Source organism: Rhynchophorus ferrugineus, unplaced genomic scaffold (genome assembly GCF_030347505.1).
Source record: "Rhynchophorus ferrugineus isolate W39M unplaced genomic scaffold, kcgeb_rfMv2 rfM14, whole genome shotgun sequence".
In the NCBI taxonomy this organism is placed as follows: Eukaryota; Metazoa; Arthropoda; class Insecta; order Coleoptera; family Curculionidae; genus Rhynchophorus; species Rhynchophorus ferrugineus.
The window spans coordinates 55695-83490 of NW_027472593.1; the positions used below are offsets into that span (position 1 = coordinate 55695).

The following is a 27796-nucleotide window of genomic DNA, read 5'->3' on the forward strand; positions in this document are numbered from 1 at the left end:
GAGTGCTCTAGTGCCCCGAAATTAATTTCCGTCTGTTGCATACAACCATCTTGTTACTTCCACTTTCCTTCGTGTATATATAATTATATATACACTATACCGAACTAAAAACTTTACCTAATTTACATTCCCCTGCACCCTCCGTCGTGACCCTACTACTTCTCATTTACACCGAGAACTCTGGGCCCATAACCTTTTACGAATCACTTATGATTCGGGACGGGACGGAATTAATACACCACTTATGGCCTTGGAACAAAAGAGAAACTTTATTTTGATCCCTGGTAATTTATACCCACTCGATACAAGTCACAGCGCCCTCTACTAACTTTTCTTCCTCCTTTCTATACTGGCTCTTGTATCGAGGCAAGTCATATATTTAACAAAATATCGCAATATAATATAGTTTTAAGCAATATAAATATAGTTTTGCATAGTACTAGTATTTGTATTAAAATTTTCAGTCTCGTTTTCTTCATTTTTCCGATTTCTAACATTTAAACTTTTAGGGCGCTTCGATTTCATTTGGATAATTTATCATATTTCACAGTAAAAAAAATAGAACATAAATGAATAAATGGGACTAAAATATATTAAGGCAAATAATCTAAATTTGCCTACAATATAACGATTTTAAAAATAGTTTATTAAAATTTTTCTTTGTATTTCGAGATTTTGATTGTTTCTGATCTGTGGTCGGCGGCTAATTGAAATATTACTCCAAAAATATAAGGTCTTAAAGGATTAGTTTTCCAACCAATTGACAATGATCCTATTTCAATTGTTTAGTATTTTATTTCCGTGTTTGTTTATATTCGAGAAGCTACCCGGTCGTTCCGTTTTACCATTATCCCTCAAGTCGGAAAGAATTAAACAAGTTACATAATTTTAAGCATCTGTTGTTAATATGAATCGTTTATCAAAGTTAGGATACATTAAAATACTATCAGATGTTATAATTTTTTTAAATTTTTAAAAATATGTTCTTATTTTTTTAATATGGAATTAAGAGGTTTTACAATTTCATCGAAATTTTAAACAAATTTAGAATATCAAAAAGACCTACATATTTTTTTAAAATTCACTTTCATTTCATGATATACTAAATCTACAATGGATTTCATTTTCTTAGTTAGTCAAGTATTTTCGGCACTACCCCAGTTGGAGAATTCCATGGCGATATTCTAATATTCTCTAATCAAATAACTTTTAAATTTGATTTTTAATTTCTTGTTTTAGGTTATAACAGCACCCATAGGTTTAGTAATTGTGGGATACTCAAAATTTGTTTTTATGTGATATTTTATTTTACAACTGAAAGTCAAAGGATCATCCTTATCCCAAACAATGCCAAAACATATATACGTACATATTTAATTTTATTTTGTAAATCAAAATTTAAATATTTTGTTAAAAAATTGTTTCACGTAATTTGCTTCTTTGCATCTTTTGAATTGGATGAATATTTGGATGAGGATTGTCTTTGATTAAAAAAATAGTTGATAGCTTTCCTCGCTTATAAGCTATAAGAATTCAAAACCTGAAAAATATTCACTAGAAAATATAAATCCTAAATACCATCGAAAGGAGATTTTTTGAAAACATATTAAGAGATTTATGCTGTGAGAGTGTGTAACATAGGTTACATTTATTCCAAGTATATTAAATTTTTCTATTTCATTTTTACCATAAAAAAAGAATAATTCAAAATAAAGAAATTATTATTTATATTAACACAAATTATTTTAATAGCGACTGATTACTTTTATAAAAGGTTGTAATGCCGTCTGGGGATATTCGTTTACCATAAAGCTTTGGGGGTAAAAATTTAATCTAGCTCTATTGCAATTTCGTCGTTTTTATCAATATTTTCTTCGTTAAAAGAAGCGTTGGGAGAAATTTTAATTTTAAAAGTTTAATAACAATTTCCGAAATTATATCTAATTGTATTGTACGTTCTACATTTAGAATATTTAAGTTTCAAGCATCAAACATGTTAATTACACTAACTGCATTATCAAAATATAAAGTATAGCCAGATTGAGTTGGATTTATTAAATAATATTTCATATTATTTTACTAATTTAATGTATTATTCACTTTTATTTAATAATAGAATTTGATAAAACTTATAATTCACCTATTGTCTAAGATTTGCAGACGTTTCTTCGTCAGAACAATGATTTAGTCAAAACAATCAATATATCAGATCTGACAAAAGGCTTGCCGGTGATAACGCCAAGTTGTCGTTATTGTGGAATATTTGTAATTTTTCCTATATATGTAGGGTACGACACCTGATCCATCTATCTGACGGAGCCGTATCTATGTTTCAAGAATACGGTCTGAATGGTTCCTTGTTTGTGGAATAGCCGCCACCGAAAGAATACGTTAGAATGGCATACAATAATGATTAGTTTTTAATTTATTTATACACTGATGCACTTATACACACCAAAGAAGTTCCTGTGGGTTGGTTCGCTTCGCTCTTCTGATTTCCTGCGTCTTGTCCAATAGCTGTATAGCTTCCACGTTACTGTGATTATGCAACCGTATTTCAAGGCGAAATCTTGGATCACTTCTTGTATCCATTTGATTTCGAGGTCATTGATAATTATTCGCAAAACTGTTTGATGTTTGGCGTATTATCAATATATGGCATTTGTCAACCCCATATGTGCATACCAATTATTGATCCAAATTAGCTTTATGATTGACTGATAAACCAATCTCTTTGATTTTAGATCAAGTGGAGGGTATATTCCAATTAACCAATGCAATTGCTTGACTTTGAGTCTAATCTGCTCTGCTTTTTGTCTAACATGAGCTTTTTAGTTTAACCTACTATCGAGACGTATTTCGACGTATTTAGCTGAATCTGCTTGAATCAGGCATCTGTCAAGTGATTTAATTATGTTTTTGTCATTTTACTTCAATTCAAAATTATGGACGGATTTAGAGCGATTAAGCAATATTTTTCAGTCTCTAGTCCATTTCTAGATTTTTTTACCGCTACTTGTACGTTATATACCGCCTTAGACAACTTAGACAATTTTTAATATGAAAACTGTGTCGTCGGCAAATGTTCCAAGTATTGTTTCTTCTGTTGTAGGGATACGTGGATCTTCAGCTGAAATAGGGTTGAGTGTAGAGATTGCTCGTTCATCTAAAACTCTAAATTTTTTCAAAATGTTATTATTCGAGGAGTCAACAGTCATTGGGCGGAAGCAATCTGTTCATTTTGTATATTAATCCCAAATGCCATACCCGGTCAAAAGCTTGTGAGACGTCCAGTAATATTGCAGGGCAGTATTTCTTTTCTTCGAATGCCTTTTTAATCACCGCTGTTACTCTATGCGCTTGGTCCATTTTTGAGAGGTGATTTCAAACTGCAAATTGGAAATCTTGTATTTCCATAAATTACTTAATGCGTCTTAACAGCAGTTTCTCATATAATAATGATATCGTAGGTAACAGCGAAATACGCTGGTAAGATCTAACTTGGTCTACTGGTTTATCAGGTTTTTTAAGCAATGTCAACATGATTGTTACTTTTCGTGGAAGCTCTTTTATTAACCAGCCTTTTTAGGATTGATGTTAATATAAATTTCTATGGAAACTTCCATAGGAAAAATCTGATTTACAGCAACATCGGCCTTATGAACAGGATTTGTATCTAGTGTAGATTCTATAACTCTCGGTTGGTATACGTTATAGGTTCTTGCATTATAAGACTAAACGGGTCTCTGCTAGTAAATGTGTTAGTAGGATTGGGTTTGTTTGTTTTTTTCAGATTTGTCGCACCTAGTACTAACAATACTGGAGTGTGATCAAATGATACTTCGCAAAATCTCTCGATTTGTATTTGATTTGAAGAGATGCCTTTCGAAATGTAAAAGTCCAGTAGGTCTGATAATTTTTACTGCCCCAATAAGTGGGTTTACACCCAGAGTAATAATTACATGTAGTAATATTTATTGCTGCGAATAGTTCAATGGGTTTTCCAGGTATTATTAATCGTGAACAACAGGCTGTATGTTTAACATTTTTTAAATTATTTAATTACCATATTGTTACTAGTAGTTTCCGTCTAACCTACGATTTGTCTTTATAATAACTTAAATCTAGGTATATAACTCTGGTGAAATAATGTTTATACGTGTCACTGCTGAATTTTTTAATATATGCACTTCACTACACAACGCTACACAAGATCAGGTGATTTGATTTTTTTGAGTCTGTGTCGTGTTCTTGTGATATCCAATAGTTGCAATATTTCAATATTCGGATGAGAATGGAATCTTTCCTCACGCTCCCTTGCAATTCTCTTAATTTCTTGACTGACTTGACTTATTTGATTTATGTTACTCTTTGCAGAACATCCCCATCATAATTGAACTCCATATGTCCATATAGGTTTTAGTATTTGCTTATATAATAGCAATTTATTATATACTGTTAACTGTGATTTTCTTCCAATTAGCCAGTAGATTTTCCTATTTTTCAATTCCAGTTCGTTTCTTTTCTTCTTTATATGTTACTTCCAGCGAAGTTTTGCATCGATATTCATTCAAAGATGTTTAGCATTGTTGCTATATTAAATGATACTGTTATTTAATCTTATTGGTGCTTGTACGGTTTGTTTATATTATGAACTGCACATGTACAGATTTACTTTCATTAATTCTTATTTTCCAAGCTTGTGTCCAATTATTGAAACTGTCACTTACCTTTCGTAATTTTCGTGAGGCTTCTTCAGTATTATCTCCGACAGCTATAATTGCAGTATCATCAGCAAATGTAGCCTTCGTAATATTTTCCATTTGAGGTATATCACAAGTGTAGAGCAGATAAAGCATTGATCCCAGTACACTTCCTTGTGGTACACCTCCTTTAGCTTCTTTTATTATAGAGTAAGCTTCTTCTAGTTTGACTCTGAACATTCTGGTTGTAATGTATGATTTTAATAGTTAGGTGTGTTGTTTTGGTAGTATTTTCTGTAGTTTAAGCACAAGGCCTTCATGCCAAACCTTATCGAAGGCTTGTGTTACATCTAAAAATATAGCTAAGCATACTTTTTTACTTTCGTAGGCTTTTTCAATAAGATCTGTTATTCTGAGGAACTGGTCAATTGTTGAGTGCTTGTTAAAAACCCAAACTGGTGTGTTGGTATTAGGCTTTTTTTCTCTATATGATCGGTTTTATTCTTTTCAACGGGAGTTTTTCAAAAACCTTAAATATTACTGGCAGCAGTGATATAGGTCTATAGACCCTTATTTCGTTTGGTGACCTCCCAGGTTTTGGGATCATTATAATTTCCTACAATCTTCAAATGTCTGGGACATGTTTTAATCTAAATGCTGTATTGATCTAGTTGGTGAGTTTTATAATTCCCTTTCTTGGTAGTTTTTGCAGTAGTTCTCCTGTTATTAAATAGTAGCCTGGTGATTTCCTGGGGTTAATGTCAGTTTTAATAACTTTGTTTAACTCTTTCGACGTCACTAATTCAATCATCGAATTTTCAGCCTCTATATCCGGCAAAATATGTTCAATATTAGTTTCGTTTGGTTTGAAAGTATTTTCTAGATATTCAGCAGATGCTTCTGCTTTTTGGTGATTGTCACGTGCCTAATTTCCACATAGGTCTCTTATAGACGAACTGTGTAGACATGAACGCTTTAAATATTTTGGTGCTTTCCAGATTGAGTAATCAGTTTCTTTATCATGTGTCAAATTTCTCAGATAGTCATTAATGGTTTTGTTTTCAATTTCCTGTATTTCCCTTTTCACTCTTTGGGTTATATTGTTTAAATTATTTTTATTTTCAGATGTTCTGTTTTGTTGCCATTTTTTTCGTAATTTACGTTTTCCAAGCAGCTTGTTGAATATCAACTACGAATTTTTCTGCTTCAAAATTTAATTTTTCAGTTGTCTTGAGGGGTACATTTAGTTAAATTCGTTTGTTCAATTCTTCAGCAAATCGTTCCCAGTCTGTTCTCTTGATTGTTAACGTTGGGTTTCTTTCTTGTCTTATTATATTTTCGCTCAACGTCAGAATCACTGGCGTATGATCTGAACTTAGCTCAAAATTTTCTTCGATCTTTTTATAGTTGGATGTTATGTTTCTTACTATGAAGAAATCTAACAGGTCTGGGGTTTTCTCTTGATCAGTCGGCTAATAAGTTGGTTTTCCAGTTGACATGTAACTACATCTTAGTTCAGCAGCTGCTTTATGCCGTTCATTGCCTTTAGTTGTTGTCATTCTGGATCCACATCTAATATTTTTTGCATTGGAATCAACTCCAATTATAAATTTTTCTCCCAGGTTGCTTAGGACATTCAAATAATTTTCCTTTTTTTGATTGTATCTTGGAGGACAATAAATTGCGGCTATTGCACTCTTGTATCTGCTCGATTTAATAGTTAGTGCTATTACCTAATTTTCTTCTTTACTGAGCCGGGGTTCTTGATGGAGGTAAATGTTCTTTTTTGTTATTATTATACTTCCTTCTCTTGCGGTGTTAGCTGGATGTATGGTATGATAAAATGCATATCCTCTAAATTTTATAAAGGACTCTTTTGTTAAATGGGTTTCTGATATTAGGCAAATATCTATTTTTTGCATATCTAGGAATACTTTTAGGGTAGCGTATATAAAGCGTAAAAATATTCGATCATTTTTTCTTGTTTGTCCAGCTTTCCTATTAGTTTAAGTAGCAATTCGTTGGTGGTTGCTTCATCTTCCTTTGTGTCTCTTTGCTTATTTTGACTGATACTTTGGGCATAAGTCATTTCACCATGAACGTTATTATATTTTTTCGGTTGTTTCTTTTCACTTATTGGTTCTTGAGGTTTAACTTGAGCTATTCTATTTCTCCTCCCTTGTATTGTTTTAGCAACTACACATCCTCTATAACTCGCCGGATGCGCTTCATTGCAGTTTGCACATTTCGGCTTAACTTCTTTGGGTCACACTCTGTGGTGATATGTTTACATGAATATTTTACACATCTGGGTTCTGTTCTGCAGAATTACTGTATGTGTCCATGCAATTGGCATCATTTACATTGCGGTATTAAGTTTGATTTTTTTAGAGGTTTTATTTTTATTTCAACCCCAAAAATACTTTTATACCTGTTCTAAAATACCAAAAATGTTTTTTGTGTCCGTATCTTATTCAAAGGCTAACATAAATAGACGTAATGGCTTCTTGTGGACTAAAAATTCTCCTTTGTTAATTTTGGTTTTTTCTTTTTTTTTAACTATTTGTCGCATTTAAACATTTAAGTCCATTTCGGTGTAGTTCTGCATTAATTTTTCATTTTTTGCTGTTGATGGAGGCGCTTTTGTCATAGTTTTGATGCCTCTGTTTTTTTGTCGTCATAAGAGTGCCATTACAGTTTCAGCAACTGTAAACAATCTGTTATTTTTGTGAATATTGTACGACATTCGGCGTCGAGTTTTATTTGTCCATTGTTTAGTACCGTTGCTTTGAATATTATATATTTGGACCTCATCGTAAAGCAAGTCAAAGTCGGTAATATTACTTACGATACTTGGGGGTAACCTGGGCATTCTAATTTTTTTATTTTGTTCATTATTTTGTTTTACTTTTATTTGCTGTGATCCTGGGGAATTATTTGCTTTTATTTTTTTACTTTTAACCGTTATTCAGCCTATTTCTGTCTGCAATTCTTCTTCATCTGTTTCGTATGTAACAATTGGACTACTTTTGTTGGCTTGGTGGTTTGTCCTTGCCTTCAGAGCTTTGTTTATTTAGTTGTAGCTTTAGGGCATTTATTTGTTTTTGAATATTAGTTAATGCAATTTCGAGAATCTCTGTCTTTTTGTACAAATTGTACAATTAAAAAGAAGTGGCAATCCCCTCTAGTTCCTTTACACTTTCCTTCAAATTTAAGAAAAAACATAACTGACCCTAAATGAAACGGTCTAAAATATCGCACTACTAGATCGAAAGTTATGGATTTTTAAATACATTAGGATTGATAATCAATTTATCATAAAGATATAAGTTGCTTTTAATATATCTTAATATTAAACTTGAAAATCCGTTGTAGATCCTTCAGGTCTCTCCTAAAACGTTCTCTGAATAACAACAATCTAAATTCCGAAATTTAAATAAAATTAATAATTAACGATATTTAAGTTCAAAATAGCTATTCATTTCAAAAATATACGAAATATCAAATACCTGCATAACTAGACCTTCAAAACTCTTTTGATTTATTTGTAATATAAATATTGTAAGATCAATATCGTATTAAAATGGTACTGATAAAATAGTTTGATTATGGCCAAAAGCATACCCTTAATCTAGTATTATTTTATCAACCACCTTATAATACACTAATATTAATGATTTACTGAATTCCTTATTTGGGATTTTTATTAATTAGACCTCATAAATGAAATTGACATTACTGCGATAATTGAAATTACAATTACTAACATGTTTAAATGTACTAGGTAAGCTAATACATATTTATCTCAAAATATCTACGTTTCACTTATGAAATTAGGAAAAATACAAAACAACAATATTACAATAAACATAATTTATTTAAATATAAAGGACAATAGGAGAATGTTATTTTATTTATGTTGCAGCCACTTCATCGATTTTCTATGGGCTATTCCTTAAGGATCTCAGTTATATGGACACACTAAGATTGTGGTAACATTGGCCAATAACTGCAAATTTATCATCTTTTTTCTAATTGGGGTAGATGTCCATATACCTTTTGGGTTATATAACACTACACATCCTGTATCTCTCAACTCATTTGCCCATGGTTCTACACTTATGGCGTCATTTTCATTTCTATTAGCTGCAGATTTAAAATCATAAGCTGCTTTTATGTTTTGTAAATAATTATGAGTTACTAAATCTATTCTTCTTACATTAGTAATATCCACATCGTCTCTTAGATCATGCTTTATAATATTAAATAGTATTTTAGCTGCTCATTTGGTTACAATTTATTCTCTATTTGTTTTCGAGAGCTGCAGGAGTTTAAGGTATTTTCATGTCCAAAATATGTTTTGGTGAATTCCACTTCATATTCTTCACCTTTGTTCTAATTTAATACTAGCTAGGCAATGTGTATTTATCTTGTTTCTTCCTTGAACTTCCTTGGACACTGAAATATTATGCTAGCACAATATAAAGAAATATAGCTTCTTCTCTCTTGACACGAGGTTGGGGTTTGCTCCATATGATTTTCGCATATTTGAAATTCTTTAAAGGTATTAAATTTCAATAACTCCTCAACGTTTAAGTTATGAGTTGACTGTTGATTCATTAGAAGATTCGCTTTCATGGTAGTGTGCTCGCATAACTTACATGTGTAAAGTATTTTTGTTACTTTGGTATCTTCATTAATAGCAGGATGCTTTGTTTTGGATCCACGCTATTTCAATATTTGCTTGCTGCTATATTAATTTTCACAAGTAAAATATTTAAAAATGAATACACCCTTCAGATTTAATGCAGATAATTTTTCTAAAACATAAAATTATCTTAAGATTCGGCAGGAGAGTATCTTGATATGGACATTCAAATTAGTGCAGGTATATAACTTCGTACAGTTTTCAAAATAGAAAAGCTTCTTTTGTTCCATATTTTGTCCTTCCATAGCAATTAGATTTGCTTTGATTAAATACTTAATTCTACTATTATAATATAAAACAAAGCAATATATATAGAAAAAAGTTAATAAATAATATAAACTAAATATTTCAATCAAAAACTAAATAAACTATATTTCAATACAATCGTATATTAAACTATCTAAAATTATAAAAAAAAGACTTATTAAGTAATAATTTGGTTACCAAAATTTTGCGTTTGCACTCGAAGAAGCGCACCTTTCCCCACTAAGAACACAAAGCGAAATTCACGTAACAACCTTGGCGTGACCTTTAAATAAAAAACAATTTTTTTCTGAACTAAATTTATTCAATTAAATTCATTTAAATATACATATAAATATAATCTATAACAATAAATATAAATTTATAATGTAAATTTATCTACATTTATCTAAATTTATCTAAAAATATAAATATAATATAAAAAATATATATCTATATATATATATATATATATATATATATATATATATATATATATATAATATATATATATATATATATATATATATATATAATATATATATATATATATATATATATATATATATATATATAATATATATATATATATATATATATATATATATATATATATATATAATCATAAGCAAAAAACTTTGGTGCATAGCAAATTAAAATTATCTCTTCCATCTTTCCGTCAGTACTTTTAATATTTTATCCGAAAGATCATTATGGAATGTACAATTGAAGGAGTTTTAATTTACTCTTTTTTAACATTTGACAAAAATTTTGTTATATTATCGACATGGCAAAATCGCTGAATAATTTAAGATATAGCTCAAAGACCTACTGACTACTTGTTGTATATTAAAACAATTTTGTTAGAGTTTCGGACTCGATATATTGTCTTGTCTCTATAAAATCAGTCTCAATTTGTGGGTCTACTGATTTATTCATAATTGTATGTAAATAAAAATCACACTTCATTTCTTTTTTAAAAAGTTTCACTAAATAACCTGAGATATACACTACGGTACAACGTAAAACTTTGTTTGCTCTTATAAGAACATCTGGACTGAAGTTATAGTCAAGTAACTAACAGTAAGAATGAGCAGAAAGGGGGATATTGGCTGAATGAATACAAACTTTACCATTACTTTCTGGAGTTTGTTCAAGTGTCGATGATACTTGTTTCGAACACCCTGGTTGTAGGCCTGGAATGATGGAAATAGGCACTACAAATATAGTAAGACAATTTTGAAATTAATGGTAATAATTATGAACAGAAATGTGACTGACTCCTTCAATATACCTTTTATATAATTTTGATTTTGATCCACTTCTATTTGTACATGTTCTGGGCTCGTGGTATTATTTTCACCATCACTAAATTGTTCATAAGTACTTAAAGGAAGGTTTAAATGTATCGCAAAAATGTCACGCGTAGTAACGATAATAAAACTGCTTCATGTTTAACCAACCAGTTTAGGATTTTTAAAGTTTTCTACTCATTTCTTAAGGATCGCTTTTTTAACGGAAAACGATGATGCATTTTCTAACTGTGCATCCGGGCACACAACACTTTCTAGAACGGGAATGCATTTCAGCTACGAACTTTCACCTAGTAATAAAATAAAATAATAATTTAATATATAAACGTTATAAAAAGCTGACCACACTATTCTCTACATTAGCATGGCGAATAAAACAAGAAATATGTTAAAGGTAGCGATATCTACATGTTGGACGTGGCGAAACATTTCGCCAAAATTTCCTAAGAAGTTAAATTTCTATTTCTCTATGAGTATATTCGCAAAATATTACCAAAACACCCACCTACGAAACTTCCTGCCCTCATATTTAACATAATAGTTTGGAGAGCATAATTGTATTTGTATCCGGTAGCTTCGAGAACAGTCTCCGTTAGTTCGTTAATTGAAACATATTGCCTTGTCTTTCTTACCTGTCGGACCAATAAACTAGTGTTGTGGTCGAATAAAGGCCTTCTATTTATCCGGTCAAGTGTGTGTGTTTAGAAAATAAAGCACATTTCAAAGACTATAACATTTGTGCTGAAGTTGTAATAGTCAGTTAAATAAGAATTACTCTATTAACATATGTGGTGACAGTGATAAAATAGCCGATATACCATCACCGTCAAAAATGGTAAAATCAGACTGTGTAGGAACATTGCTTGTCGTCTAATCAGAACAGAAGCTAGAAATAACAGAATTAGCGTAAAAATGCTTTATGGCGTGGTAAACTTCCTTATCTGATGCTTCTAGTGCACAAGCTGTGCCGTCAACTATGATGGTGCCGTCAAAATTTGTTTGTCAAAAATCGACATATTAGGGGTAAGTGATAACATTATAATTATTAAGGCAAGTCAATCTATCAAATTCCGGTACATTGTTACTATTTGAATGTCAAGCTATATATAATAGTACAGGGAAAGAATGTAATAGACCTTATTCTTGGGTTTGCTATAAGTAATCTCCGAGTTAACTTGCCTATAATGTTAATTAATACTTTTATTTCTTGGTAAATAAAATACAAATATTCAACAAACATTTTAATGGTCACTATCTTGATAATATACTAGGGGTTGCAACGGTGATTACAATAACAATCGTATATCAACTACGTCAGCAAGATACTCTTTGAGAGACTCTAAGAAACTATATGATTTCCGGTCAAGGCGTCGTCCTTTGTATCCAAAAAGTGTACATCTCCCAAACAAAAAGCATTCCCATCGTTCGGACCCGTTACCACGTCCGCCTCATTTAGCGAATGAGTCATTAGGTGCCCTCTATGTAATTGGTCAACAATGCCGATCTATATTTTCTTACGGTCCATCTCTTAGTGATTATGGAAAATTTCACTTGATTCATTTACCACCACGACCTATTTTGATGCACTGTATTCAGTATCATTGAAAAATTCTGAGAATATAAGAAAAGTTAATTTAAATCACGAAAGAAAAGAATTTTAAGCAATTTCAAAGTACCGTCCTGCTTTCTTTCTGGGCTGTCATTATTATAAAGTCATCGGTTTGTACTCAATCATTGCAAAAAGCATATTTGAAATATGTACATAATAATCGTTGTAATAACAAAGTAAAAATAAACAAAAACCTTGTGTGTGTTCCTTATTTATTTTTTGAAGTCGGTTTAATTTTCTTGTTAAAAACATTATATTATTCTCTTTTTGGTGTTAGATATTTGCTCAATAAATATGCAGTTATTATATTAAGTATTACATAGGGTAGGCCAAGTAAAGTTGCAGCTTGTTTGAAGAAATATAGGAATAAAGGAACAATGATTGAAAATAAGAAATGCTTCAGGCCGGTACCTAACCTAACTGATTTGACAAATGCATTAACCAAACTAGATCAACCACGAAAAGTCGTTGTTCCCATCGGGAATCGAACACGCGATCTCCACGTGTGATCTGAAGACTCTAATAACTATACCATAGAAGCAGTTGCCTGCAATATTTCTACGGCTTCTCATACGATATGGTTAGTCTTTAAAAAGCAAACTGAACGAATTTGTACGGATAATTAACATAGAATAATTAACCTAGATATTATAGACAAACGTTTGTGCATTTTCTATTTTCCCTTCCCTTTTCAAGATCTTAGGAACCTTTAATTTACTTAATGAACTATCCTTTTCTTGGGGTCTTGGAGTTTCTGTTTGGTCAGCTGATTAAAGTCCTTGTTGATGTGGAACCCCTGTTTGGTGATGATAAGGACTTGGTATAGAAATTTTGCGATTGTACTGCGGTGAATTTTTTGAAAAGGGATGAGTGAAAAATTCCTTTTGAACCTTTGTGGTAATGCATTTGAGTAATTCTGTATATGACGCGCTCAAATTTTTTTCTCCCCTCTTTCTAAATTTGTTCATCCCTTCATGACCGATGTACTTGGACTACTTTAACCCGTCTAAATAAAGGAGTATATCTTTTAGAGCAGAACCATAATTATTGGAGACAATTTGCTTTTTCTACAGGTGAGAGGATATAGGATTTTCTGTGGAATAAATTGGCCTAGGTTTTTTCTGGGTTGATTTGCAACGTCCAAAATTTTAACAATTTGACCTCAGCATTTAATTGTCCTACAAAAACTTCAATGTGAGAAGATTTTTGTCTTCAGAGATATCGGGCTATGTATATCTGGATTGCGAATCCTTCACGCCTTAAACAAAATGTAAAGGGCCGGCTTGGTTGGCACAGTGGTCAAGGGCGACAGGAAGGCCCTCTTACTGTTGCGATAGTAGCCGTTTCGAATCTTGTTGGGTAAATTTATGTTCTTGATTGTTTATAATCCGAAAAAGAAAATCTGTGACTACGATTAGTCACGCCAGTAACCAAGCTGGGTAAAACCGGATTTATTCTGGAATCATCTCTAGGACCGTGGTTCGGAGTGGGGAACAGATAAACACTAGTTAATAAAAAAGAGACGTTCAGTGTTGTACGTACTATGTACATAGATATGTAAAATATTTTCTTGTCAACCCAATATAAACCCAAAAATATCTGAAAAATATGTAAAACATTATTTAAAAATGCCTATATTGTATTGTAGAGTCAGAAAGAATTACAAGAAGATAAATCAAATTGTAGATATGTTAAGTTACTATGCTACAAAAGAGTGGAAGTTTGAGATCAACAACGTGAAAACGATATGGAAAGAAATGAGAAAGAGCGACCGGGAACTATTTGATTTTGATATGGGTGCTTTGAATTGGGACATGTACTTTTACACTTGTATCCGAGGTAAATCTTACCTAGACTGAAATTCATTAATCATTGATGCTAGATGAACGATTATAAATATCGGTTATATGACAGAAGAACTAAAAAAATCCAAATTAGATGTTATTTTTGTTATTTCATTTCAACTCATATATATTTTTACATACTAATTACACCCAATTTTTCAATTATTTTTATATCAATTCATTTATTCATCATATAAGGTAACAAAAATTGGATAATTTGTATTATGATGTGATGGGAAATGATACAGTCATACTGGACCCAATAGTGATTCTTAACTAGTGCTTTTCAAACTTTTCTATAATGTTTCGTCAGTATTATGTTCCAAATAAAAAATTATTTAATACTATAACATTTCTATTTCCTTATTAGAACAATATATATAAATCAAGTAATACGTGTTAAACTGCTCGTAACACCTAATAACATTTCTAACCTTTCTAGCTAAAGAATTTTAGCCTTCTTTCTATTGATAAATTTACAAATGAAGGTTTCTGAAGGAATGAAGAAGGCTATGCTGCCGAAAAAATATTCATATTTTTCAATGTTCATGGTTTTATATCTTTCATGATATCATGTTCATATATGATATCAAGTAAATTAAGGATTTCAAGCAATCTAAGGAGATTAGATATGTTTTCCGAAGTGAACAAGTGATAAACAGTGAAGGGAAGTTAAGTTCGGTTTTCGATGTGGTCAAACTGTGGTATACTCAGGTTGGAGAGCCATAGCGAGCACACCGAGGAGGGGGTATCCCTTCAGAAAATGGGAATATGTGCATTTATAACGACTTAGCGTAAGTGGGTTAGGCATAACTTGGCAGGATCATTAAGTATGAGCGTCAATTATTAATGGATGATCACATGAATATGCTTGAATTGCGTTCAGCGTAGTATAGAAATCCGTGCAGAATAGCTATTCACCAGGCCCTTCTTTCAATAGCTATCGAAGCTATCTCCAAACGGCAAACCTGTCAGCAGTAAAAATTATTATGTGTTTTGGGGTGCTGAAAATTAAGGAACTCGAAGGGCCTATAACGGACATGTTAACGCTCTCATTGCGTTTTAATCCATCGTTATTTGGGTAGGGATGTAAGTTGATCGGAAATCTTCACCGAAATCGTGTTTTCTGTATACGCTGATCTCTGTGTCATTACAATTTTAGTATATGGATTAGAGTCGTGACAACAAACAAAAACTATCTTGGAACATGGTCGTAAATTTATGTTTTTGATTGTTTAAAAAACGTGATTGTCCTAGGCAAGAGTGTAAAATCAAGAAAACAACAAGGATAATAATCCCAGTCACGCCAGTAACTAGGCTGGGTAAGACCGGATGTCTTCTGGGATGATTTCTAAAGTTGGTCATTCGCCAGTCGGTACGCTTAATGCTGAGGACCGTGGTTTGATGCCCACGCCAAACTGTAGTATCAGTCCAGATAAACCCATAGTTTGTAAAAGGAGACTTTAAAATGTATTTTAAAAAAAGCGAGAATAATATATGCATAGACGGAGTAGCCTCGACCAAGTATTGTAATGCAAGCGGATTAATCTGCTATGATATATTAACATCTATCGGTTTCACGGAGTTTAATTGGTGGCATTACTAAAAATTCACAAATTTTCATGTCTTAAGATCCATACAGGTTTACTATTACTTTAACCGCTTAACCAATAAATTTGTAAACAAAATAGTTAAAATAATATAAAATAGAATTAATAGTACGTTTCAATATTTTTAATATATTAGGCAAAATCCATTCTTGGAAGACATTCAGTTTGAGATGATTGACGATGATAAATGTATCATGCTATGGCTAATATTTACCACCAAAACTCGCTGGAAAGCTGAAATTCTTAAATACACCAGATCTCATTGTAAAAAATAATAAATATAAAATATAATGGGGCGTACAGTGTTCACAGATCAATTGATTAACTTCAGTTAATGTACAATGGTTAATAAAACAGATAAACGAGTAACATTGATTAATGTTTCCACACGGAAAATAAACATCCAAGTTCTTGCATCAAGCAAGCATTGGCAAAGGAAAATGAGCTTGGTCTCTACGAACATCTACTAAAACCATGCAAAAAGCATCTTTGTTAGTAACAACCTTTACATAATACTAAATCGAAAACCTGAAAAGAAAACTGGAAGAGAAGAAAGAATTTTGATATTTGTATCATTTTGATACTTATATTATCAGGTATATATAAATGTTTGATTTAGAAATAGTGAAAAAATCAACAATCAAATCAATAAAAATAAAACGAATACTTAACAACTGGATTCCTATAGACGAACTTCGATTATATCGAAGTAATCTACTTTCAAATATTAATTTTTTCCTTAGAAGATATCCGGCTTAGTTGATCAGTGTCATCAACTAAGCGGTTTCGGGTTTTACTGTGTAACATGTCCACTTTACTCGCTTTACCAATAAACCATTTTGTTGTAAACGAAGTAGTACTATTCAACATCTCTAGAATATTAGTTATGGTGTAAACCTTAACCTATAAATTGATTCTGGACATTGGTAATGAATGACATTAGAATTACAGGTTGGCCAACTAAAAAATAATTAATATTATAAATATATAAGTTAAAAAAAGTTATAAATATTTAATCTTTACGGATTATATAATTGTTGTATATTATATAAAATTAATTATATATGCTTATTTCAAACATATTTAATTCCAACAGTATACATACCATCTATTTACAAAGACGGTTGGTATCAAGTACTCGGCCATTTTGACATTGTTTTAATCGTCAAGTTAATTACTTGCATCTTGCCGGGTTTTTCACACAATTTGTGATTTCGAAAACAGTTATAATGTCATCTAATACAGGAGGTAACAATTTAGAACAAATACTAATATTGGAGATGGTATCTAACGAACCATCTCTAGGAAACGTTAGAGATTTACCTTCTGGTACTACTACGCAAGTGCAAGAAGAGGTGCCAACGCCTGTTACTTATACCTACGGATGGATTAACGTCGAATCATCTAATATTCCTTATATTATCGTTGATGATATTTATGTTAGTGTCAGAATATTAAACGACAAAGTGCTCTCAAGAATGAAGAGATTCTCAGTTGAAGTGTATAACTTATTTTATATGCAGTGTAGTGTTATGAGTAAAGTGGAAGTAGATCTGTTCAATATGATTAACATTGCACATGGTGATTCTTTTGGAAGCAGTTTTCGAGAGGGCCGTGAATACAAATTGCAGTTGTTTGAATTTTTAAGATTGTATTGTTTTTTAAAATTTTGTGAATATGTTTTGTACAATCTTATAAAACATATGTACGAACAATTTCCTAAAGAGATATGCGGCTTTTTACAGATAACTGCTAAGTATCACATACCATTTATAGTGAGAGACAATGAAAGTTACACGCCTTTGTTTTACTTTGAAGGAGATTTTTCCTTTTTGGAAGACAAAATTATAGTGTGCACTAATTGGGAAATGGCCTATTTTAAATTGTTATTCAAACTTCAGAAACTTAAAATCAAATTTGGAAAATATGACTTGTGTCGAATGATTAAAGTTGATGATTTGTTACCCTTCGTTGAAGGGGTTGTTGACACAAAATTAACATGGCCATTATCCGATATGCTCTGGATGAAGCCAGATAATAACTGAAAATCAAATATTTATTCTTCAACAATAATTAAAATTGATGTTATTTTCAAATTTCTATATTTTAGTTTATGTTTGAGAACTTTCTCTAAATATTTTGTTGCAGAATACTTATAATCCTAGTTATAGTATTGTAATCATGTTTAAACACATTAATATTTAATAAAATTTTGATTTAACGAATCATATTCGTTTTAATTTTTATTGTGCCGTTTAATAATAATGAATTGAATATATTATTTGTATATAGTTTAAAAGTTGTTTTAAATAACATTAATTGATAGTGTTTATAGTTATTTAAAATTAAACATTTAAACCTCTCTATTTCGTTTAATATTTGTTTTTTTCCCTTGTTCATTTTAAATTTACTATTCATACATTTAGCCTATTTTTTAGTATGTGTCTTTTTTACCTGTTGTAACTATGGTATCTGTATGATTATGTCCCCAAATAATAGTCCGCTAACTGTTTCTTGTACTATATTTTTTATGTACGCCAATCTATATCGAAGGCCCATCTAAGAATATAACTGAGCTTATTTTTTAGCTTTCTTCTGTTATTACAGAAATAATTTTTATGTTTCTAAACATTACAAATTCTTAACATTTATTTTTCATAGAGGTGAATTTTACAGCAGATGAAATTTGTGCCATGATGGTCTAAAAACGAAACATCCGTAATATATCCGTCATAGCTTACGTAGATAACGGAAAATCATATTTAACAGACTCCTTAGTATCAAAAACTGGTATTATTGCTGGTGCCAAAGTTAGAGAAATACATTTTACAGACACCAGAAAAAATGAACAAGACAGATTTATTACGAATATGTAGAATAAGAACATGTAGTATTTTGAAATATTGAACGACGAAATTTACAAACGACTGAACATGTGGGATAATTTTGATTAGTCATTCTGAAGCTTTATCTCTTTAAAATAAAGCTGGGTATTTGTTTTAACAAAAATACTAACTAATCTATTTTTAGCGCCATATTTATGTATTTTGAGCTCGAAGATAGGGATTTTTTCACAAATAATATTGATTAACGCGAAAACGAATAGAAAGTTTTTTGATTAATTTGATTGGTTCCTCTGGGCACATAGATTTCCGTTCTGAAGTAACTGCTGCCCTTCATGTAACTGATGATGCTCTTGTTGTAGTAGATTGTGTTTCCTATAAGTAAATTCCTAAATAATTATTTGTATAATAAATAAAATAATTATGTATGTAATATTGGTGTAACTTCAGTGTGTATTAATTTTACTAAAGAAACATGCATAATGCAATTCAATGCAGATGCAATAACGCTTATCTAAATATATTTCTGTGGTAAAGACAATTTATTAAGAACTACCGAATTAAAGTAGGAAACATTGTAGTGTCTTTACAATCTTTTAATTAATCGTGATATCATCTCCAACCGCCCTAGGCCGACATTTCTACAATTTTGGTCCTGTTTTTTCCGGTAAAGTAGCCATCGCCATGAAGGCCCCCATCCTGGGACCTAACTATGTGGCCTCAAGAAAGAGGATTTAAACGAGAAGACAATTCAGGGAGCCATCCTTTTGATTGGTCATTCTATAGAAGCCTGGAATATGTCCCATCTGGAAATATTTGCACTTTGTTCGGTCTGGATCAATTTTTGGTTAAGCCCGATACCATCTCCACATTCACAAACATGCAGAACTTGAATGCCATGAAATTCGGCGCAACTCTCGTAGAAGGTGTAGCTGTGGAACCCAAGAATCCGGCCGATTCACTAAAACCTGTAGAAGGTACGCAAATATTCGCTTTTATTGTGTGATTATCACTAAGGTCTGTGTGATTTGACTTCAGGTTTGAGACGTTTGGCTAAGTCTGATCTTATTGTACAATGTATCATTGAAGAATCTAGCGAAAACATCATTGCCGTTGCCAGAGAGGTCCACTTAGAAATCTGTCTGAAGGCCTTGTAGGAGGATCATGCTAGAATTCAAGTTACTTAATCCGACCCAGTAGTGCCCTTCGTGTAACTGATGGTGCTCTTGATGTAGTAGATTGTAAAATGTAAAATTTGTATTTTAGGAAAGATGAATATGAAGGCCTTCTCTCCACACTGTGCACTAACTTGAAATATGATAACAAGGATAAGGATGGAAAACAATTTAGGCGGACATGGTTACCTGTTGGTGAGACTTTGCTTCAGATGATTGCCGTTCACTTACCATACCCAGTAACTGCTCTGAAATACAGAATGGAAATGTTATAGGAAGGTCCACAAGATGATGAAGCCGCTCTTGGTATGTGTCACCTGTATGGATTTTTAAAACGCGTTAAACTTTGGTATTAATTTTTACTTGATGATGTGTAGTTTAGAACTCTAGGCTGATTCACTTTGAATGATTGGTATAAACTAAACAACAATTACCAATTTTTTATTATTTTTTTAATATTTGCGAATGACTATACTTAGCTTTGTTTGTTTTTAGGTATTAAAAATTGTAATCCTAACGGTCCTATGATGATATGTGTCTAAAATGGTGCCCACTTCTCATAAAGGTTATTTCTACGATTTTGGTCCTGTTTTTTCCGGTAAAGTAGCCACCGGCAGCAAGGCCCCTATCCCAAGAGCTAAATACGTGGCATCATTTAAGAAGATTTAAACGAGAAGACAATTCAGGGAGCCATCCTCATGATGGGTCGTTATGTAGAAGCTATTGAAGATGTCCCATCTGGAAATATTTACAGGCTGTTCGGAGTGGATCAATTTTTCCCGATCCCATCCCCACATTCACAAACATACGCAACTTGAATGTCATCGTAGTACGTGTAGCTGTGGAACCCAAGAATCCGGCCGATTCACCAAAACCTTTGGAAGGTACGCAAATGTTCGCTTTTATTGTGTGTTTATCACTAAGGTCTGTGTCATTTGACCTCAGGTTTGAAATGTTTGTCTAAGTCCGATCTTATGGTACAATGTGTCAGTGAAGAATCTAGCGAGAACATCATTGCCGGTGCCAGAGAGCTCCACTTAGAAATCTGTCTGAAGGCATTGGAGGAGGATCGATCATGCTAGAATTCAAGTTACTTAATCCGACCCAGTAGTACCCTTCGTGTAACTAATTGTGCTCTTGTTGTAGTAGATTGTATTACGGGTAGGTAAATTCCTAGATAATTATTTATATAATAAATTAAATAATTATGTATGTATTTTAGGTGTTACTTCACTTTGTATTAATTTTACTAAACAAAAATTAAAATTTTAAATAATGCATATATAAATATATTTCCGTGGTAAAGACAACTTATTAAGAATTTCTGAATCAAAGTAGGAAACATCAAAAAAAGGATATTGTAGTGTCTTTACAATATATTATTTAATCGTCATGTTATCTCCATCTGCCCTAGGCCGACATTCGTTAATGTTTGGTGGTACTGATGCTGCTAATTCGCTATAAATTGAGAAACAATTTTGTAATAATAAATTATTTGCAGGTGTGTGTGTACAAACGGAAACTGTCTTACGTCAGGCTATCGACGAACGTTTTAAACCAATCTTGTTCATGAACAAGATGAACCCGTACTCTTTTGCAATTGCAGTTGGACCCTGAATAACTTTACCAAACTTTCTAATGTTAAACAGTCTATGGGTTTAGAAATATTTTAACCCAAAAACAGGATAATGGTAACAAAAGATCGTTTTGCATGTACATCTTGAATCCCATCTACAAAATTTTTGACCTGATAATTAACAACAAGTAAACATGTGTTTAATTATTTAAACAAAATTAATTCTTCCAGCACAATTAGGTCACTATAACAATTTATCGAGAATGCATTATATATTTGTAGTTCTTGGGTGTAACTAAAATTTTTATTTTAGTAAAGAAGAAAATGAAGCCCTTCTCTCCATACTGCGCCTTAACTTGAAATGTGAAGACAAGGATAATGATAGAAAACAATTTAGTCAGACATGGTTACCTGCTGGTGAGACTTTGCTTCAGATGATTGCCGTTCATTTTCCGTCCCCAGTAACTGCTCTGAAATAGTGAATGGAAATGTTATACGAAGGTCCACATGATGATGAAGCCGCTCTTGGTATGTGTCACCTGCATGGATTTTTAAAACGCGTTAAATTTTGGTATTAATTTGTACTTGATGATGTGTAGTTTAGAACTCTAGGCTGATTCACTGTGAATGATTGGTATAAACTAATCAACAACTACCAATTTTTTATTATTTTTTTAATATTTGCAAATGACTATACTTTGCTTGTTTTTGTTTCTAGGTATTAAAAATTGTAATCCTAACGGTCCTATTATGATAAGTGTCTTAAATGGTGCCCAGTTCTCATAAAGTTTATTTCTACGATTTTGGTCCTGTTTTTTCCGGTAAAGTAGCCACCGGCAGCAAGGCCTCTATCCCAAGAGCTAAATATGTGGCAACATTAAAGAAGATTTAAACGAGAAGATAATTCAGGGAGCCATCCTCATGATGGGTCGTTATGTAGAAGTTATTGAAGATGTCCCATCTGGAAACATTTACAGGTTGTTCGGAGTGGATCAATTTTTGGTTAAGCCCGATACCATCCCCACATTCACAAACATGCAGAAGTTGAATGTTATGAAATTCGGTGTAACTCTCGAATGTTATGAAATTCACGTGTATCTGTGGAAACCAAGAATCCGGCCGATTCACCAAAACTTTTAGAAGGTACGCAAATGTTCGCTTTTATTGTGTGATTATCACTAAGATCTGTGTCATTTGACTTCAGGTTTGAGACGTTTGGCTAAGTCTGACCTTATGGTACAATGTGTCATTGAAGAATCTAGCGAAAATATCATTGCCGGTGCCAGAGAGTTCCACTTAGAAATCTCTCTGAGGCCTTGGGGGAGGATCGATCATGCGTGAATTCAAGTTACTTAATCCTGCCCAATAGTGCCCTTCGTGTAACAAGATGGACCATACCCATTTGAAATTGCAGTTGGATGCTGAATAACTTTACCAAATTTTCTGATGTTAAACAGTCTATGGGGTTAGAAATATTTCAACCCAAAAACAGGATAATGATAACAAAAGATTGTTTTGCATGTACATCTTGAATCCCATCTACAAAATTTTTGACCTGATTATAAGCTGCAAGTAAACATGTGATTTATTATTAAAAAAAAATTAATTCTTCCGGCACAATTAGGCCACTATATAGTTTACCAATAACACTTTTATGAAGTTATTAGGAAATAAATATATTGTAGGCAGTGCATTGGAAGAAAATTATAAGCCTAGGTATTAAACACTTTCATGTTACCTCTATCTTTATATCCTATGGTGACAAGCTGTTATATCGAGAATGCATTATATATTTGTAGTTCTTGATTGTAACTAAAATTTTTATTTTAGTAAAGAAGAAAATGAACCCTTTCTCTCCACACTGCGCATTATCTTGAGATGTGAAAACAAGTATAAGGATGGAAAACAATTTAGTGGGACATGGTTACCTGCTAGTGGGACTTTGCTTCAGATGATTGCCGTTCATTTACCATCCCCAGTGACTGCTCTGATATACAGAATGGAAATGTTATACGAAGGTACACATGATAATGAAGCCGCTTCTGGTATGCGTCACCTATATGAGTTTTTAAAACGCGTTAAATTTTGGTATTTATATGTACATGATGATGTGTAGTTTACAACTCCCGGCTGATTCACTGTGAATGATTGATATAAACTAAATAACAATTACCAATTTTTTATTATTTTTTTAATATTTGCAAATGACTTTATTTTGCTTTTTTTATTTTTAGGTATTAAGAACTGTGATCCTAACGGTCCTATGATTATGTGTCTAAAATGGTACCTACTTCTCATAAAGTTTATTTCTTCGATTTTGGTCCTGTTTTTTCCGGTAAAGTAGCTACCGGCATGAAGGGCCCTATCCTGGGACCTAACTATGTGGCCTCAAGAAAGAGGATTTACACGGGAAGACAATTCAGGGAGCCATCCTCATGATTGGTCGTTACATAGAAGCCATGGAGGATGTCCCATCTGGAAATATTTGCACTTTGTTCGGTCTGAATCAATTTTTTTATGAAGCCCTTCTCTCCACACTAACTTGAAATATGAAGACAAGGATAAGGATGGAAAACAATTTAAGCGGACGTGGTTACCTGTTAGTGAGACTTTGCTTCAGATGATTGATGTTCACTGGCCATCCCCAGTAACTACTTAGAAGTACAGAATGGAAATGTTATACGAGGGTCCACATGTATAGATGTTTAAAACGCGTGAAATTTTAGGTTTTATTTGTACATAACGATATGTAGTTTACAACTCTATGCTGATTCACTGTGAATGATTGGTATAAACTGAGCAACAATTACCAATTTTTTATTATTTTTTTAGCATATGCAAATTACTATACTTCCCTTTTTGTTTTTAGGTATTACGAACTGTGATCCTAACTGCCCTCTGACGATGTATGTGTCTAAGATGGTACCCACTTCTCATAAAAGTCGTTTCCACGCTTTTTTTCCTGTATTTTCCGGTAAATTAGCCAAAGGCATGAAGGCCCCTATCCTAAAACTGAAATATGTGGCATCAAGAAAGAACATTTAAACGAGCAGACAATACATAGAACCATCCGCATGATGCGTCGTTATGTAGAAGTCATGGAAAATGTCCCATCTGGAAACATTTACAGATTGTTCGGTGTGGATCAATTTTTGGTTAAGCCCGATACCATCACCACATTCACAAACAAGCAGAACTTGAATATCAAGAAGTTCAGCTTATCTTCCGTAGTACGTGTAGCTGTGGAACCGAAGAATCCGGCCCGTTCAGAAAAACCCGTAGAAGGTACGGAAATATTCGCTTTTATTGTGTGACTATCATTGTCTGTGTCATTTGACTTCAGGTTTGAAACCTTTGGCCAAGTCCGATCCTATGGTACTATGTGTAATTGAAGAATCTGGCGAATACATCATTGCCGGTGCCGGAGAGTTCCTCTTAGAAATTTGTCTGGAAGCCTTGGAGGGGGATCATCATTCGACCCTACTGGGTCTTACTGTACTACGTGTTAAGGTATACTACTGTATCTTACCGTTAAACCGTCAGCGAAGAATCTGACCAGATGTGCCTGTCAAAGTCGCCAAACAAATACAACAGATATTGGCCCAAGTATTTTAGGTTCCAGGCTTTTAAATATATGCCGTATGGATTTCTATCAACATGTAGTCTATAAGATGTAGTTTATAAGGCTCTGCAATATAAAAGCTTGGAGTCTCATCAGTGAATATAACATTGATTAAAAAGGATTGAAACGACATGCTAATCAGCTAGTGGGATACTCATAAATTATTTAGACGGATATATAATTAGAGAATGATATATATTAGGTGAGTTAGTGTACAGTTCTTTTGGTTTAATTTTAAAATATTTCTTCCGTACTCTAGAACAAATAAAACACGCACTATATAGAATTTTGAACGAAAAGTTGCAGGCGTCTGAAAATTTTGAAGCAAATGTGCTGTCTGGTATCTAGTACACTAAGAACAACGTTACTAATTATGTTCCTGTTTTTGTCTAGATGAATCTTCCACTGGCTTTTGGTTTATAGATCATACCAATTAATAAGCAAAAAAATGGCAACGCCCTCTTAATTTATTTTTTCAAATCATATTTAATGGAGTGAGTTTTATTCTTAATTCTATTTGCAGGATTCCAATGGGCAACAAAGCAATCCATCGTGGTGGCGGTTAGATCATTCCTACAACCCGTCGTATGTTGTCTTTATGCTTGCCTATTAGTCAATATCTTATTAGAAGTTCAATAGTCTGGGCAGACGTCCAGCCCAGACTCATTGAACTTGTTTGTCAGTGTGAAATTCAGGTAAATCTTTTATACAATTAAATTTTCACTCCATCTTAGAAATACGTTCCATATCTCAGAAAGCGGCACCAGATGATACAGCGTTGTATAAGTAGCAATTTTGAATTGTTTACATTATTATATCCCGGTTGATTTAGGCCTTCTATCCATTCTCAGATGATTCTCTAGAATCGACTTGTTGTAGGTATTTGAGTAATTAAAGTACTGGATACAACTTAGTCCATGCATATTTATACTTTAAAAACATCTCGATTAAAGCCACAACACAGAAATGAATCAAGAGTGAGGGATCTTCATCTTGTCCGGGTGGTTTTATCACGAGCATGCGCCGTAGCGTTTTTACGATTTTATATACAAAACAACTACTCTTAACATTTAATTATTCAACAATATATAAGCCGATTCAGTATATAGGCGCATCCACCCAATTATTATATGTCCAACTATATGTGTTGTAACATTCGCAAGATATGTTATATTAATGGTATATTACTTTCGATTCTAAAGAATTCTTACTTTTTGGCCATTTGGAATAGCGGAACTAATAAAACATTAACGATCGTTAACAAAATTATTATATTAACAAATGTTTTATTAAAAGATATCCAAAATTACCTGATTTCTGCTATAGATTTAATTGGCTGGTTTTCACAATGTGTCAACATGCTTGTTGAAAAATATGATTATAATGTTTCGCATTTATAATTTAATTTTTGGAGATATTTCTTCCAGTTTAATATGTTTAAAAAATATACCAAAAACCATACCATAAGTTATGTATCTAATATTTGACCGAACTGCTTTATTATTGAATTTTCCGTTTTAATATTATAATTTTTCTGGAAACATAATTATTTATCAGATTATTTATTTATTATAAAAGCTAGTACTGTACTAATATACGAAATTCTTTTTTAACATATCTAATATTTTATTTTGTTGTTTTTCAGGATACACATAAAATAAAGAAAGTTTTCCAGATCTCAGTCAATACTTGGACAAAATGTAAACGCGTCGTTAATGACAATCCATTTTTTTCTATAGTACAAATAAAAAGGGCGTGATCCACGTTCTCATCAGAGAGTAGACGGCAGACTGCATCTGCTTTTTAAATCCCAAATATAACAACTTGAGGGAGTCCAAACTTGCTGGAGAAAGCGAATTATAGGAGAATTGGGGAATTGGACAGTAGGGGTTGACAGTACTTTGGTTGAAGGCTGCAATCCGACGAACTGTAGCATTTAAAAAGGATGAGCAATTTAATATATATTTGGGTATACATGTATGCTAGAGCCTGGTCTGGAATAAGGCGTAAAATACAGCTATAAGAATCACTCGCTGTTCGGTGAACTTGAGAGGACAGTTTTGTCCATTTTTAAGGTCCACCCGATAGAGGTGCGGTGGGCGTGGGTAGAAGAATGAGTCCATAAAGATACCAGATAACTGAAGTAAGGTAGTACATTCCATCTTACCGTGAACTTGTTAGGTTTATTAAGTTGTCTTTTTATAGCATTCATATGAATCGTAAAATTCAATTAATGTTATCAACGTTTTTAGTATTTAAATTTCAAACGTTAATTCATCAATAAACTATTATATTTCTTGTCATAGATTTTATAATTAATTAATAAATTTTTTTGGAAAAATGACTTGTTTTAATGCATCCATTATAATATTTTTTAGAACCGATTTGGTGAAGGTAATTGGGCAATTAAAATACTGAATTCAGCTGAGCCGCTCTGTATTTATACTTTATGAATAAGTCGGTTATGGCCACATCACAGAATTAATTAAGATGCCGGAATCTTCATCCTGCCCGTGAGGCTATAACTCGATCTTGCTCCGTAGCGTTTTA

At 32.4% G+C, this 27796-nt stretch overlaps 1 protein-coding gene and 2 pseudogenes across 3 annotated transcripts in view; all 3 read left to right on the plus strand.

Moving 5' to 3' along the window:
* LOC143205680 (eukaryotic translation elongation factor 2-like) overlaps positions 1-20123 on the plus strand; it is a 51891-nt gene extending 31768 nt beyond the window's left edge. Inside the window, exons 2-3 of the mRNA XM_076418776.1 lie at positions 19547-19850; positions 19912-20123. Coding sequence (XP_076274891.1) covers positions 19586-19850; positions 19912-20030 — 384 coding nt within the window. The 5' untranslated portion in view covers positions 19547-19585 and the 3' untranslated portion in view covers positions 20031-20123. The remainder of the gene's footprint in view (positions 1-19546; positions 19851-19911) is intronic.
* Positions 20038-24185, plus strand: LOC143205647 (translation elongation factor 2-like; annotated as a pseudogene). Its single transcript, XR_013007832.1, has 10 exons — positions 20038-20069; positions 20140-20354; positions 20544-20932; positions 20994-21209; positions 21271-21486; positions 21550-22152; positions 22343-22767; positions 22829-23196; positions 23455-23642; positions 23859-24185. The product of XR_013007832.1 is annotated as a translation elongation factor 2-like (transcript).
* LOC143205712 (eukaryotic translation elongation factor 2-like) lies at positions 22549-27587 on the plus strand (annotated as a pseudogene). Its single transcript, XR_013007871.1, has 9 exons — positions 22549-22689; positions 22737-22767; positions 22829-22961; positions 23455-23669; positions 23859-23959; positions 24457-24909; positions 24968-25448; positions 25770-25941; positions 26892-27587. The product of XR_013007871.1 is annotated as a eukaryotic translation elongation factor 2-like (transcript).
* The last annotated feature ends 209 nt before the right edge of the window (positions 27588-27796 follow it).